Source organism: Amyelois transitella, chromosome W (genome assembly GCF_032362555.1).
Source record: "Amyelois transitella isolate CPQ chromosome W, ilAmyTran1.1, whole genome shotgun sequence".
Taxonomy (NCBI): domain Eukaryota; kingdom Metazoa; phylum Arthropoda; class Insecta; order Lepidoptera; family Pyralidae; genus Amyelois; species Amyelois transitella.
The window spans coordinates 3,160,062-3,173,053 of record NC_083536.1 but is presented as its reverse complement, the minus strand read 5'-3'; the positions used below and the strand labels follow the sequence as shown (position 1 = coordinate 3,173,053).

Below are 12,992 nucleotides of genomic sequence, written 5' to 3'. Positions count from 1 at the left end.
TAAATATCGAGAAGCTTGTTCACTTCTTTTAAAATGACCAACGACTTTGCGACATTTCTTAATCATATTCATAGAAGCAGCGTCTTTGAATATAACATCATGAAAACAAGCTCGAGCGTATGAGCTACGCATCCAATAGACAGAAAGTTACCACAACGCATAGCCGCCTGCATATTGTAAGCATTGTCCCGGATAACCATGTGAACATACATACATACATATGATCACGTCTATATCCCTTGCGGGGTAGACAGAGCCAACAGTCTTGAAAAGACTGAATGGCCACGTTCAGCTATTTGGCTTAATGATAGAACCGAGATTCAAATAGTGACAGGTTGCTAGCCCATCGCCTAAAAGAGGAATCCTAAGTTTATAAGCCTATCCCTTAGTCGCCTTTTAACCATGTGAACTTTTTTGTTAAATAAAATTCAGCAATAATTTCGTTAAGTTTCGCTAAAATATGCTGCCCTGTATGATCTTCTTCCAGGACACTAGCTGCCAGTATAACTTTTTGCGGCGGTGCAATTTTTTTTTCCATGATTTCTGGTAAAGTAGTTTGAGATTGTTTTTGTCTTTTTTTTTTTTATTTAGCGAAGAGTCAGAAGACTCCGACTTTTTTTTCATCAAGCTCTGGCGATCTTCATTTATCTTACAATAAGCTGCCCATTCATTTTTATGTAGTTTTGCCATTGTAGTTTGTTTTTTTGGTAAGGCACTACCAAGAGACGAAGACTTGTTACATATTTTACAAGTTGCTTTATCAATATGATCAATATCATTGTTTTTTGAAAAGTATTCCCATATAGGACTCGTAGATGCCATCACGTACCTGAAATAATAAAAAAATATAGTAGATAAATGTTTCTTCAACTACATTCATTAAGCTCCAAACTAAGCCGAAGGCTACATATACATTACGACAATAAATTAAAACTCAAACAGTAAATACCTAGGTCTATTCTCTATAAATCTAATTTATTAATTTGGAACTATGAAATGAATTCTAACAACAAAATAAACATTTTATTTTAAACATTAAAATAGGTTTACAGATATTAAACATTTTCTAATAAACTATATCCAATAGAAAAAGAAATAATGATGAGAGTATAACATACAAATCCAATACCTATATTAAATATCAGCTCATCTAAAGCCCTAAACACGGAAGATATCCCGTATGTAAGTACCTAACTATTTAAGTGTAGTAAATAAATATATACATGTAGTAAATACCTATCTACTATACACTAGAACAGATATTAAGTTGTAAAATAAAAACTCAAAATATTAATGAGAAAAACATATTAGTCTAGAATTTCCAGTACCAGCCGAGGCTGTCAAGGGGTCGATCTAATTCTTTCTGCACGAATGGCTGAATGTGTGAATGAGTATGAGTGTGTCAGCCCTCGTCTTCTTTGGATGAGGCTGAAAGTTGGAATCACTCGGATCTTCGTTCTAGGTGTTTATGCATCGTGGGATGTGGGTTCGAGGGGTACAACATCAGCAAAAAGCGAAAACAAGGAGTTCTGGAATAGTGTAAGAGAAGTATTGAAAGTTACCAAGCCAAATGAGAAGATTATTATGCTAGGTGATTTTATGGATGGGTGGGTGTAAAGCGTGATGGATATGAAAAGGTGCTTGGTGCGTTTGGTGACGAAAAGGTGAATGATAATGGAAGAAGTGTATTAGAAATTTGTCTAGAGTGGGATGTTTTTGTGTCGAACTCAATGTTTCGATATAAAAAGATCCACACCTACACAAGAGTGGAAGGTATTTTAAAAAGTATGATAGACTTTCTGATTGTAGATGAAAGATTGAAGAACAAAGTGCTGGATACCCGTGCATATCGCGGTGGTGACATTGACTCGGACCATTTACTGGTGATATCCCGGATAAGGGGTATCTCCAATCGCTGGCAGCACAGGGTTAGGGAGCAAACCAGCGCTTTAGATAGAGTAAAAGTAGAAAATTTGCAAGATATGGATGTAGGTAAGAAGTATATTAATAGACTGAAGGATGAATTTGAAGATTTAGAGGAGATGAGCGATATTGAAGATGGATGGAAGGAATTTAAAGAAAGAATTGTGAAAGTAGCTGTTGAAGTGTGTGGTGTAAGTAGAAGAAGGAAAGGAAAAAATCACAAAAATGCGTGGATAAGTAAAGATGTGCAAGAACTTGTGCGATTGAAGAAGAAAGCATGGCTGGATTTGTTAGCAGCAAACTAACTTAAGAATGCAAGAGGTTATAGATGAAGATGAAAAATTTGGTTAAGAAAGCTGTGATTAGAAAGAAAGAAGAGTATAAAGAGGATTTTGATAAAAGGCTATCAGAAGACTTTCAGTCAAATCTGAAAGTATTCTGGAAATCCGTAAGGTCAGCCCGAGGAAATACTATAACCAGAGAGCTGACTAGGATCAGATGCCAGGATGGTAGCGTTGTGTAAGGAGAAGAATGTGTGCTTAAGATATGGAAGGACTATTTTGAAAGTTTATTTGAAAAAAAGGAAGGAATTTCCGCTATAGCGAAGAAAAAGAGAATGAGATGGAAGGCGAAATTGAAATGTTCGAAATTGTAGAAGCACTTAAGAGTATGAAAGCGGGTAAGGCTGCTGGGTATGATAGAGTGTCGGTCGAGATGCTTAAAGCAGGAAAAGGCGTAGTAACTAGTCAGTTGTACTGCCTTTTCAATTTGTGTTGGAGAAGCGGCAGAGTACCAAAAGATTGGTGTAAGGCTGTTATCGTGCCACTTTACAAAGGAAAAGGGTCACAGCTGGACTGCAAAAATTATCGTGGTATAAGCCTGCTTAGCGTCGTCGGCAAATTGTATGCTAAGGTATACCCTACCGACGGGCGTGCAAGACAGACGTGTCGCAGATTTATTTTATTTATCAACTAATAGCTTACATTCAATTCTGAACTCTTTTATTAGCACATTACGATATCCTTTTGGGAAGCTTTTTTTGCGCAAGTTAATACTAATGACTTCTAAGTGACTGTGCAGTGACGCCCCTCTCCACTTCGGGTAAAGAAGACGGACCTATTATTATCTGTACTGCTTACACAGAACTACGCACGCGCAACGATCGTGATCAACCTACAACACGGATATAAAATGAGTGTACAACGATCACCTACTGGAAGTGGCAAAAATGAAAGACTCGGTGGTTCGCAACCGAATCTCTCAGATATGAATCCTGGTCATGACCCTACTTCAAGTCATATAACCCACCGAGTTAAACGAAAACAATTGGACGATGAAGCGTGGATAAGATCAGAGCTCTCGGACTTAAAAAAACAAATGTCAGAAATGATGTCAGTGCTTAAGACCAGCACCGTTTCTCAAGCAGAAAGCATTAACAAAATCCGTGAAGACGTCGCAACTATAAAAACCCAGGTAAATAGCATTGGCGAAACTATTGATAATATTATCTTAGACCAAAACAATACAAAATTAAGATTAAGTAATTTAGAAACATTAACAGAAAACATAGAGAAAAAAATAGAAACCTTAGAATCTGACATGAGCATGATAACTGATAGTTCCTCAACACAAGCTACGATTCCATCACCTGCAATAAACTATGAAGAAATTATTAATGAAGTCTATGAGCGAAATATAAGATCCAAGAATATTGTGATTGTTGGTATCCCTGAGCCAACTACTGCGGGGAATACTATGGAACGTCAGACCTACAACCAAATGGAAGTGTCTAAAATAATAAAAACTATCTCGAACGACTGCCCAGAACCATTTAAAATTATCCGACTTGGTAAATACAAACCTGAACATACTCGTCCTGTCAAGATCTGCTTCAATTCTGAAGAAACTGTAATGAACTTACTACGAAATAAAAATAAAGCACAGTTTGATAAAATAAAAATTTTCTCTGACCGAACACCATTCCAAACAAAGCAAATGCAGAAACTAAAAGAAGAATTAGAAAGACGTAGTGTTGCAGGAGAGAAAAATTTGACCATAAAGTTTTTTAAGGGAACTCCAAAAATTGTATGCACCACAGCAGGAAAACAAGGTGAAAAGACATTACCTTCAAAAAACTAAGTAGTTCGACAGGTAAGGTGTCTCACAAACTTGCCAAAAACTACTCCGAGATAAAATGCACTAAAGACCTTAAAATGTTTCTACATTAATTCACGCAGTCTCGTTAAACGGGGAAAATTCGATGAATTAAAGTGTATAGTTGCTTACACTCAGCCTCATATTATAATAGTAACAGAAACCTGGATAAAAAACGAAAGTGATGTCCAGAAACTCCAGATTGCGAGCTACACCCACTACAATAACTTTCGAAAGGACAGGAAAGGAGGAGGTGTTTCAATCTATGTTCAAAATGACCTACAGCACAGTTTGCTCGAAGAGCACTGTATAGCAAATGACAGCCATTACCTTTGGGTTCATCTAGAAAAACAATCCTTGGATATTGCTGCAATATACAACCCTAATGGGAAAAAATCTGATGATTTTTTTGACTCATTTCCACAACAACTAAAACGTAGCAAGAGGGCCATTATCTTTGGCGACTTCAATCTTGATTTATTAGTCCCAGATAAAGAAACTCGTAAATACAAGGACGCCTTAAAGGAAAATGATTACAGAGTTTTGAACAAAATAAATAGAAAGTACTGCACTCGTGTGACACCTACCACCAACACTATTATTGATCACGTTTGCACTAATCTGAAAACAAACAACTTTAGCTTTTATTTGTTGGAATCATCAATGTCTGACCACAGGCAGATTTATCTAGAAATTGAAAACTGCAAACCAACACCATTACAAAAAACGAAATACGCTGCTGTTAACTATGATAAACTATGTGAAACTATGGAAAACGATCTAAGGGCAAGTGATAAAATCTATGAATACGATAATCTGCCAATCTAAGGTCTGCCGCGCCGATGGATGCATGGCTAGGGGCGAGCCTAGTCTCGAGCGTGCCACTTCCGCCATGGGGTTGGGCGACCCCCAGGTAATGGCTAGCCTTACCCTGGCATGCGGGGCTCTGCTGGGGCGGACAAAATTTTTCCCTAGCGTCTCGTGGGAATCGCATGGATGCAAATTTTTTGAAAGAGCACCTAGATGGCGGCGATGGTGTCCGCACCCCATCACGTCTCGTTCCCGGCGGGAGCGGTATGCGGTCTGCTGAAAGCCGCTTTGCGACGATGAATGTAAGAGGAGGAATGAAGGATAAGATTGAGGAAGTATGCCAGATGATGGATGAAAGACGTTTGGATGTGTTGTGCGTGAATGAAACGAAGCGGAAAGGATGCGACGCGACGCAGCACGGCCCTTACACGGCGTATTGGTCTGGAATTTCCAGTACCAGCCGAGGCTGTCAAGGGGTCGGTCTAATTCTTTCTGCACGAATGGCTGAGTGCGTGAATGAGTATGAGTGTGTCAGCCCTCGTCTTCTATGGATTAGGCTGAAAGTTGGAATCACTCGGATCTTCGTTCTAGGTGTTTATGCACCTTGGGATGTGGGTTCGAGGGGTACAACATCAGCAAAAAGCGAAAACGAGGAGTTCTGGAATAGTGTAAGAGAAGTATTGAAAGTTACCAAGCCAAATGAGAAGATTATTATGTTAGGTGATTTTAATGGATGGGTGGGTGTAAAGCGTGATGGATATGAAAAGGTGCTTGGTGCGTTTGGTGACGAAAAGGTGAATGATAATGGAAGAAGTGTATTAGAAATTTGTCTAGAGTGGGATCTTTTTGTGTCGAACTCAATGTTTCAACATAAAGAGATCCACACCTACACAAGAGTGGAAGGTATTTTAAAAAGTATGATAGACTTTGTGATTGTAGATGAAAGATTGAAGAACAAAGTGCTGGATACCCGTGCATATCGCGGTGCTGGCATTGACTCGGACCATTTACTGGTGATATCCCGGATAAGGGGTATCTTCAATCGCTGGCGGCACAGGGTAAGGGAGCAAACCAGCGCTTTGGAAAGAGTAAAAGTAGAAAATTTGCAAGATATGGATGTAGGTAAGAAGTATATTAATAGACTGAAGGATGAATTTGAAGATTTAGAGGAAATGAGCGATATTGAAGATGGATGGAAGGAATTTAAAGAAAGAATTGTGAAAGTAGCTGTTGAAGTGTGTGGTGTAAGTAGAAGAAGGAAAGGAAAAAATCACAAAAATGCGTGGATGAGTAAAGATGTGCAAGAACTTGTGCGATTAAAGAAGAAAGCATGGCTGGATTTGTTAGCAGCAAAAGCTAACTTAAGAATGCAAGAGGTTATAGATGAAGATGTGAATGAAGCACGTAAGGAATATAAGAAAATGAAAGATTTGGTTAAGAAAGCTGTGATTAGAAAGAAAGAAGAGTATAAAGAGGATTTTGATAAAAGGCTATCAGAAGACTTTCAGTCAAATCTGAAAGTATTCTGGAAATCCGTAAGGTCAGCCCGAGGAAATACTATAACCAGAGAGCTGACTAGGATCAGATGCCAGGATGGTAGCGTTGTGAAAGGAGAAGAATGTGTACTAAAGATATGGAAGGACTATTTTGAAAGTTTATTTGAAAAAAAGGAAGGAAATAAGAAAGATTTCTGCTATAGCGAAGAAAAAGAGAATGAGATGGAAGGCGAAATTGAAATGTTCGAAATTGTGGAAGCACTTAAGAGTATGAAAGCGGGAAAGGCTGCTGGGTGTGATAGAGTGTCGGTCGAGATGCTTAAAGCAGGAAAAGGCGTAGTAGCTAGTCAGTTGTACTGCCTTTTCAATTTGTGTTGGAGAAGCGGCCGAGTACCAAAAGATTGGTGTAAGGCTGTTATCGTGCCACTTTACAAAGGAAAAGGGTCACAGCTGGACTGCAAAAATTATCGTGGTATAAGCCTGCTTAGCGTCGTCGGCAAATTGTATGCTAAGGTATTGATTAATAGAGTCAGGAATGAAACTGATGACAAAATATGGGATGCTCAAGCGGGATTTCGAAAGGGAATGGGATGTACTGATCAGGTCTTTTCCTTGCGGTGCATAGCCGAAAAGTTTTTGGCCAAGAGTCAAAAAGTCTATTGCACATTCGTAGATCTGGAAAAGGCCTATGACAGAGTTGAGAGGAATGAATTGTGGTCAGCACTTTCTATGCATGGGGTGAGCAGTCTCTTAATACGAGCACTGAAATCCTTATATGAGGATTCGAGTGCTTGTGTCAGGATAAACGGAGCGCACACTGAGTGGTTTAAGATTGAGAAAGGCGTTAGGCAAGGATGTGTTGCGTCACCGTGGCTGTTCAACCTATTTATGGATAGCTGTTTGACAGATTTGAAAGAGTCTAAAAGTGGATTAAGGATGAATGAGTTACTCGTCAAATGTCTGCTCTATGCCGACGATCAGGTTATACTGGCGTCATCAGCGGAGGAGTTACAGGAGATGGTAAACTGTATGCATGAAGCTTTAAAAGAGAAAGGAATGAAAGTGAACGTAAGTAAAACTAAAACACTGGTTTTTGAAATGGAGAAAGAAATGACAGCATGTAATATTTTGATTGGAGGAGAAAAAGTGGAGCAAGTGAAAGAGTTTGTATATCTAGGATCAAAGTTTACATCAGATGGCAAGTATGATAGTGATATTGAAAGGAGAGTGAACGCGGGGAACATGGTGAATGGAGCTTTGCATGCCTTTATGAGCAGTCAGAAACTATCCAAAAAGGCTCGACTGGCTGTGCACAGGGGCGTGTTGGTCCCGACATTAATGTATGGGAGTGAAAGTTGGGTATGGCAAAAGAAGCATGAAAGCAGAATAAATGCAGTGGAAATGAGAGCGTTAAGGAGTATGATGGGTGTGAAATTGAGTGACAGGATAAGGAACAGCGTGATAAGGGAATGTTGTGATGTGAAAGAAGATGTAGTTACAGGAATAGAAAAGGGTATGTTAAGATGGTTCGGTCATGTGGAGAGGATGAATGAAAGCAGGTTGACTAAGCAGATATACAAGGAGAGTGTGGAGGGAAAGGTCGGAGTGGGAAGACCTAGACGAACGTATCTTGATCAAATTAAGGACGTCCTGGTAAAGGGTCAGGTCAAAAGTACCCGAAACCGCCGAGCTTGTATGAAGAGAGTTATGAATGTGGACGAAGCGAAAGAAGTATGCAGAGATCGTGGCAAGTGGAAAGAGGTAGTCTCTGCCTACCCCTCCGGGAAAGAGGCGTGATTGTATGTATGTATGTATGTACGATATACTGGAACAAAAAATGCTGAATTGCCTCTCTGAATGTAAAACTACTAAATCAAAATTACTTAATCCCCCGCGACAGGACTGGATTAATAAAGACATAATGAAAGACATAAATAACAGAAATGAAATATGGCATAATTACAAAACGAACCCACAAAATATATTTTTGGAAAAAGAATTTAAAGTTGCTAGATCTAAAGCATTCAACAACATACAGAAAACTAAAAAATCGTATTACTTTAAGTACTTCAAAGAACACACAAGCAAACCGAAGAAGATGTGGAGGGCTATTCAAGAATTGGCTAACAACAAAAGAAGAGATCCTGTGAAGCTGAACAAACTTGTCATGGACTCAGCGACAGTAACGGATGAACAAGAAATTTGCGAATGTTTCAATCGCTTCTTTTCCACCATTGGCTCAACTCTTGCTTCCCAAATCCCGAAAAATCGATTAGCCGGCACTCGTACTTCACGTGCATCTGCAACGAGATCTACTGAACTCACGAACTTCGCACCTGCAACCGCAGACGAAATCAGTCAGATAATTGATGATCTGGACCCCAATACGAGTTCCGGTATTGACGGAATCAGCCCAAAAACAATTAAGTGTCTGAAGAACGTAATCCTCATTCCCCTCACGGACTGTATAAATTATTGTCTGGAACGAGGAGTTTTTCCGGATTCCCTAAAACTTGCCAAAGTTACGCCTATCTACAAGTCCGGTAGTAAATCTGACCCATGTAACTATCGCCCAATTTCGGTTCTGCCTGTTATTTCTAAAATATTTGAAAGAATAATTTATTTTCGCCTAGAAAAATATCTGACCTCGATAGACTTTCTGTACAAAAAACAATATGGTTTTAGACCCAAATCGAATACGCTCTCGGCGACCGTGGACCTCGTAACCAAAATCAAAAACAAAATTGATGAAAAACAAATAGTTATCGGTATATTCATCGACTTAAAAAAGGCGTTTGATACCATCAGCCACAAATTACTACTCAAAAAACTGTCTGACATTGGTATATCTGGAAAGGCACACGATATGTTCAGATCATATTTTGAAAATCGTAGACAAATAGTCAAAATAGGTATACATCAAAGTTCTACCAGTCAAATTGATTTCGGTATCCCACAAGGTTCAATATTGGGTCCACTTCTGTTCCTCATATATGTCAATAACATCCAACACATAGGCCTAAATGCAGATATCTCTCTCTACGCAGACGACACAAGTTTATTCTATTACGGTAATTCAATTAACAATATGATATCATGTGAGGTTAGACTAAGTACCTATTTAATCTTCTATTATGTTAATCTTTGTACCACCTATATAATTGTGTTATTCCTTCAAATATAGTAGTATTATTCGAGCATTCACTCGTTTCATTTACCTGACTACGTCACACCCTTATATGGCGACCCTGCCTATGGAATCTTCCACCGCGCCGCGAATTTGAGACGTTACTCGTGTAATCGTTAATAAGGACAATGGAAAAGTACCAGTTCTATCTTTGTTTCGGACTAAACGCTAGTGTACACGTGAATAAAAAAAAATTTCACAAAAATAATGGGCTCCCCACAGTCTAAAGAAGAAACCCTGGTCATCCAGAATGCTGCGGCTGGCGATAATAAAGCAACTACAGAACAAATTCGTTTTCATATGAGCACCACAAATATTATCCTGTGTGTTATCCTGTTAATTATACTGTGTGGCGTGCTGTTCTTCATATATCGACTATATAGAAAATGCCATAGAAAATGGATTGTTAAGGAGATAAATCGGGCGACTATAAGAAGATCACTTTTCCGGCGACAGTTGGAAGACCTTAACCCACCCCAAAAAATCTATTCAAAAGAAATGGTGTAAAAAATAAATAAAAATAAAAGTGCATAAATATATTTCAAAAGTGAAAATTTATTATATAAAAATAAATATTAAAAAAAAAAAAAGTGAAAATAATAAAATACAATAATCTACTTAAAAAAAAAAAAAAAAGTATCTTAAATATATAATCAAATATCCTAATAATAATTTTATGTACGAGATATAGGTCACCGGTAAGGAATGCAGCGACTTTCCATATACGGACGGACGGATGATGCACTGTGACTGAACTTTGGACTTGATAGTGTTAATTGTAATCGCGATTATATTTTAAAGTCTATTTTTATTTATTTTTTAATGTGTTATGTTCTTTATGTGCACAGGTACAAGAATATTTTACTCTACGTTATGGTGGTAAGTGACTAATGGAAACTATTATATCATTGTACTAGCTTTCCGCCCGCGGCTTCGCCCACGTGTAATTCGGTTATATATAGCGTTTTTTAATGATCTCGACAGGGCTTTTTCTTCCACAGGCTGAAATCTTGTTACAACTGGAATTAAATATAGCCTGTGTTACTCAGGGATGATGTAGCTTTCTAATGGTGAATGTTTGAAATCGATACCGATTACGCCGAGATTTATAGACCGATTTACGTGATTCTTTTTTTGTTCGGTAGAGTATACTTTCAAGTTGGTCCCGTTGTTACCTAGTCAGGATCTGATGATGGTATTCCAGGGAAATCAAGGGCAAACCTCAAATTTACAGGCAATTACGTTTTTGACAATTTCATAGATCTGTTTAAGTATTTGCGTCTGATAGTCATCATCCCATGTGAATGAGCTGATGATGGAAGGTACAACTCCTCAACGGTTAGGAGTTGAAAGAAAATTCTTACGAAGTTATACGTACATGTGAGGCTATTAGGTTGACCTGATAATAAAAAGTAAATCTCATTAACGTTAAGAATTTAGGTGAAAATGGATGCGGACAAATTTCGTCTCTTCACTTGTTTCCTTTTAGCTGTTTGTATGGGTAGTGTTAACACAAAATAGGGATTTAAAGGCGTGATGTTATTAATGTTATGCATGTATGTACATAATTATGTATGTTATTATGTATGTTAAAGAGACGACTGAAAGTTGTCATACAAAGTCTTTTTTTTTTAAGGATGGGAAATCATCAAATGACCTCTCCCGCTCTGGGTGGAACGGAAGGGAGTGTCAGACTTTTACTGACTAAAACCCACCTCGTTCCTTCAGTTGCCCTTTGCGTTCCGGGGCCACGGTATCTCGTTAGAACTTTCCCGCAGCCCCGGCTCAGTTTATCCCGTTTCCCCCCCTTGGGGGTTGACATTTCAAAAATCCCTTCTTAGTGCTCACTTATGTTACTAAAGGAACCTCTGTTCAAAATCTCAGACTCCTATACCGAGCGGTTTCGGCTGTGCGTTAATAAATCAGTCACCCAATCGCACCCCCTAAATCACGATTGGAGGGTAGTTTGAAAAAACTTATAATGTCAAACATATTTACTTGCCTATGTACGTGTTCATGCCAAGTTTCAAGTTTATAAACCCAAGGAATAAGATTTTTCATAGAAACGTTTTTACCCCTTTTTCCCCCCTTGGGGGTTGAATTTCCAAAAATCCTTTCTTAGTGCTCCCCTACATATCCCAAGGAACCTACATTCCAAATTTCAGCTGTCTACGACCAGTAGTTTCGACTGTGCGTTGTCTGTCAGTCAGTCACTCAGTAACGGAAGAGTTTTATATATATAGATGAGGAATTAAAGAAAATTAGAGTATATTTAATTAAATTAGGAGCCAGTCGAAGAACGGAAAAAGTGTTAGTAAACAAATTAAATGAGATTAATGCAATCTATGAGAAATATGAGACGTGGCTGATAGGTTTTGAAGAAAAACTTAAGAGAAAATATTATAGTTCGGATGATATTATATTAATCAAAAATTATTGTAGTCGATTTTTAGAGTTACATGAAAATATTTTAGTGTTGTGTAATAGTGATAAGCCGAAGTCATCGTTCAACATGAATTCTTTTGATTTAAAAACGGCGTTAAATCTTTTACCTATTATGACAAATGAGGAGTCGAATACAAAACAGTTGATTGATAACATTGAATATTATAATACTTTATTGAAAGAAGATACATGTAAACAAAATTTAATTAATTTCGTATTAAAAAGTAGGCTTTCTCCTGAAGCTAAGTTAAAATTAAAATCAAAATATGAATCAGTTAATGAGTTAATTATTGATATGAGAAATGTATTATTGTGTAAGAAAGCTGCAACGGCAATACAAAATAAATTACAAAAAATTAGACAAAATGACTTGTCAATTGCTGACTATGGTAAAGAAATAACGGAACTATTTGTTGATTTAACGATAACGCAAGCTGACGGGAATGATCAATGCTATAAAATATTAAAACCTATTAATGAAAAAATGGCTGTTAAGCAATTTGCTGACGGCTTGCGTAATCGTCGACTTAGTACGATTATTTCTGCCAGGAATTATAGTTCACTTAAAGATGCTGTACAGGCAGCCCAAGATGAAGAAGTATCAATTCCTTCAACATCTGGAGAAATCATGGGTATGTACAAGAAACCATACCATAATAAATATTTCAACAATGGTTGAAATTATTATAGAAGCTGGCGTGGAGGACGTTGCCGCTATCCTGTACATAGAGGAAGAGCTCGAGGACAGCAAGCAGCTCATCTAGCTTCTCGAGGACAAGGGTCACGAGGTCAGTACACGCGAGGAAGTAGCGGAGGTCCACAGCAGAGAGGTAAATTTTTTAATTCAACTAGAGGAAATCAAGGGATGCGTAATAATCGTAATATTCATTTAATGCATGATAATGATAATAATAATTTCGAAAAATTTGAAGAGTCAGAACTTTCTTTGAATCAGTTTTTTCGTGAGGAATAGTGAA

General features: G+C 37.9%; 1 protein-coding gene across 1 annotated transcript; it reads left to right on the top strand.

The window, feature by feature from the left end:
• Positions 1 to 11,824: 11,824 nt before the first annotated feature.
• Positions 11,825 to 12,694, top strand: LOC132904067 (uncharacterized; the record flags this gene model as incomplete). Its single annotated transcript, XM_060953998.1, has 1 exon — positions 11,825 to 12,694. A coding segment is annotated over one exon (870 nt), but the record flags the coding sequence as incomplete, so codon positions are not given.
• Between the last annotated feature and the right edge of the window lie 298 nt (positions 12,695 to 12,992).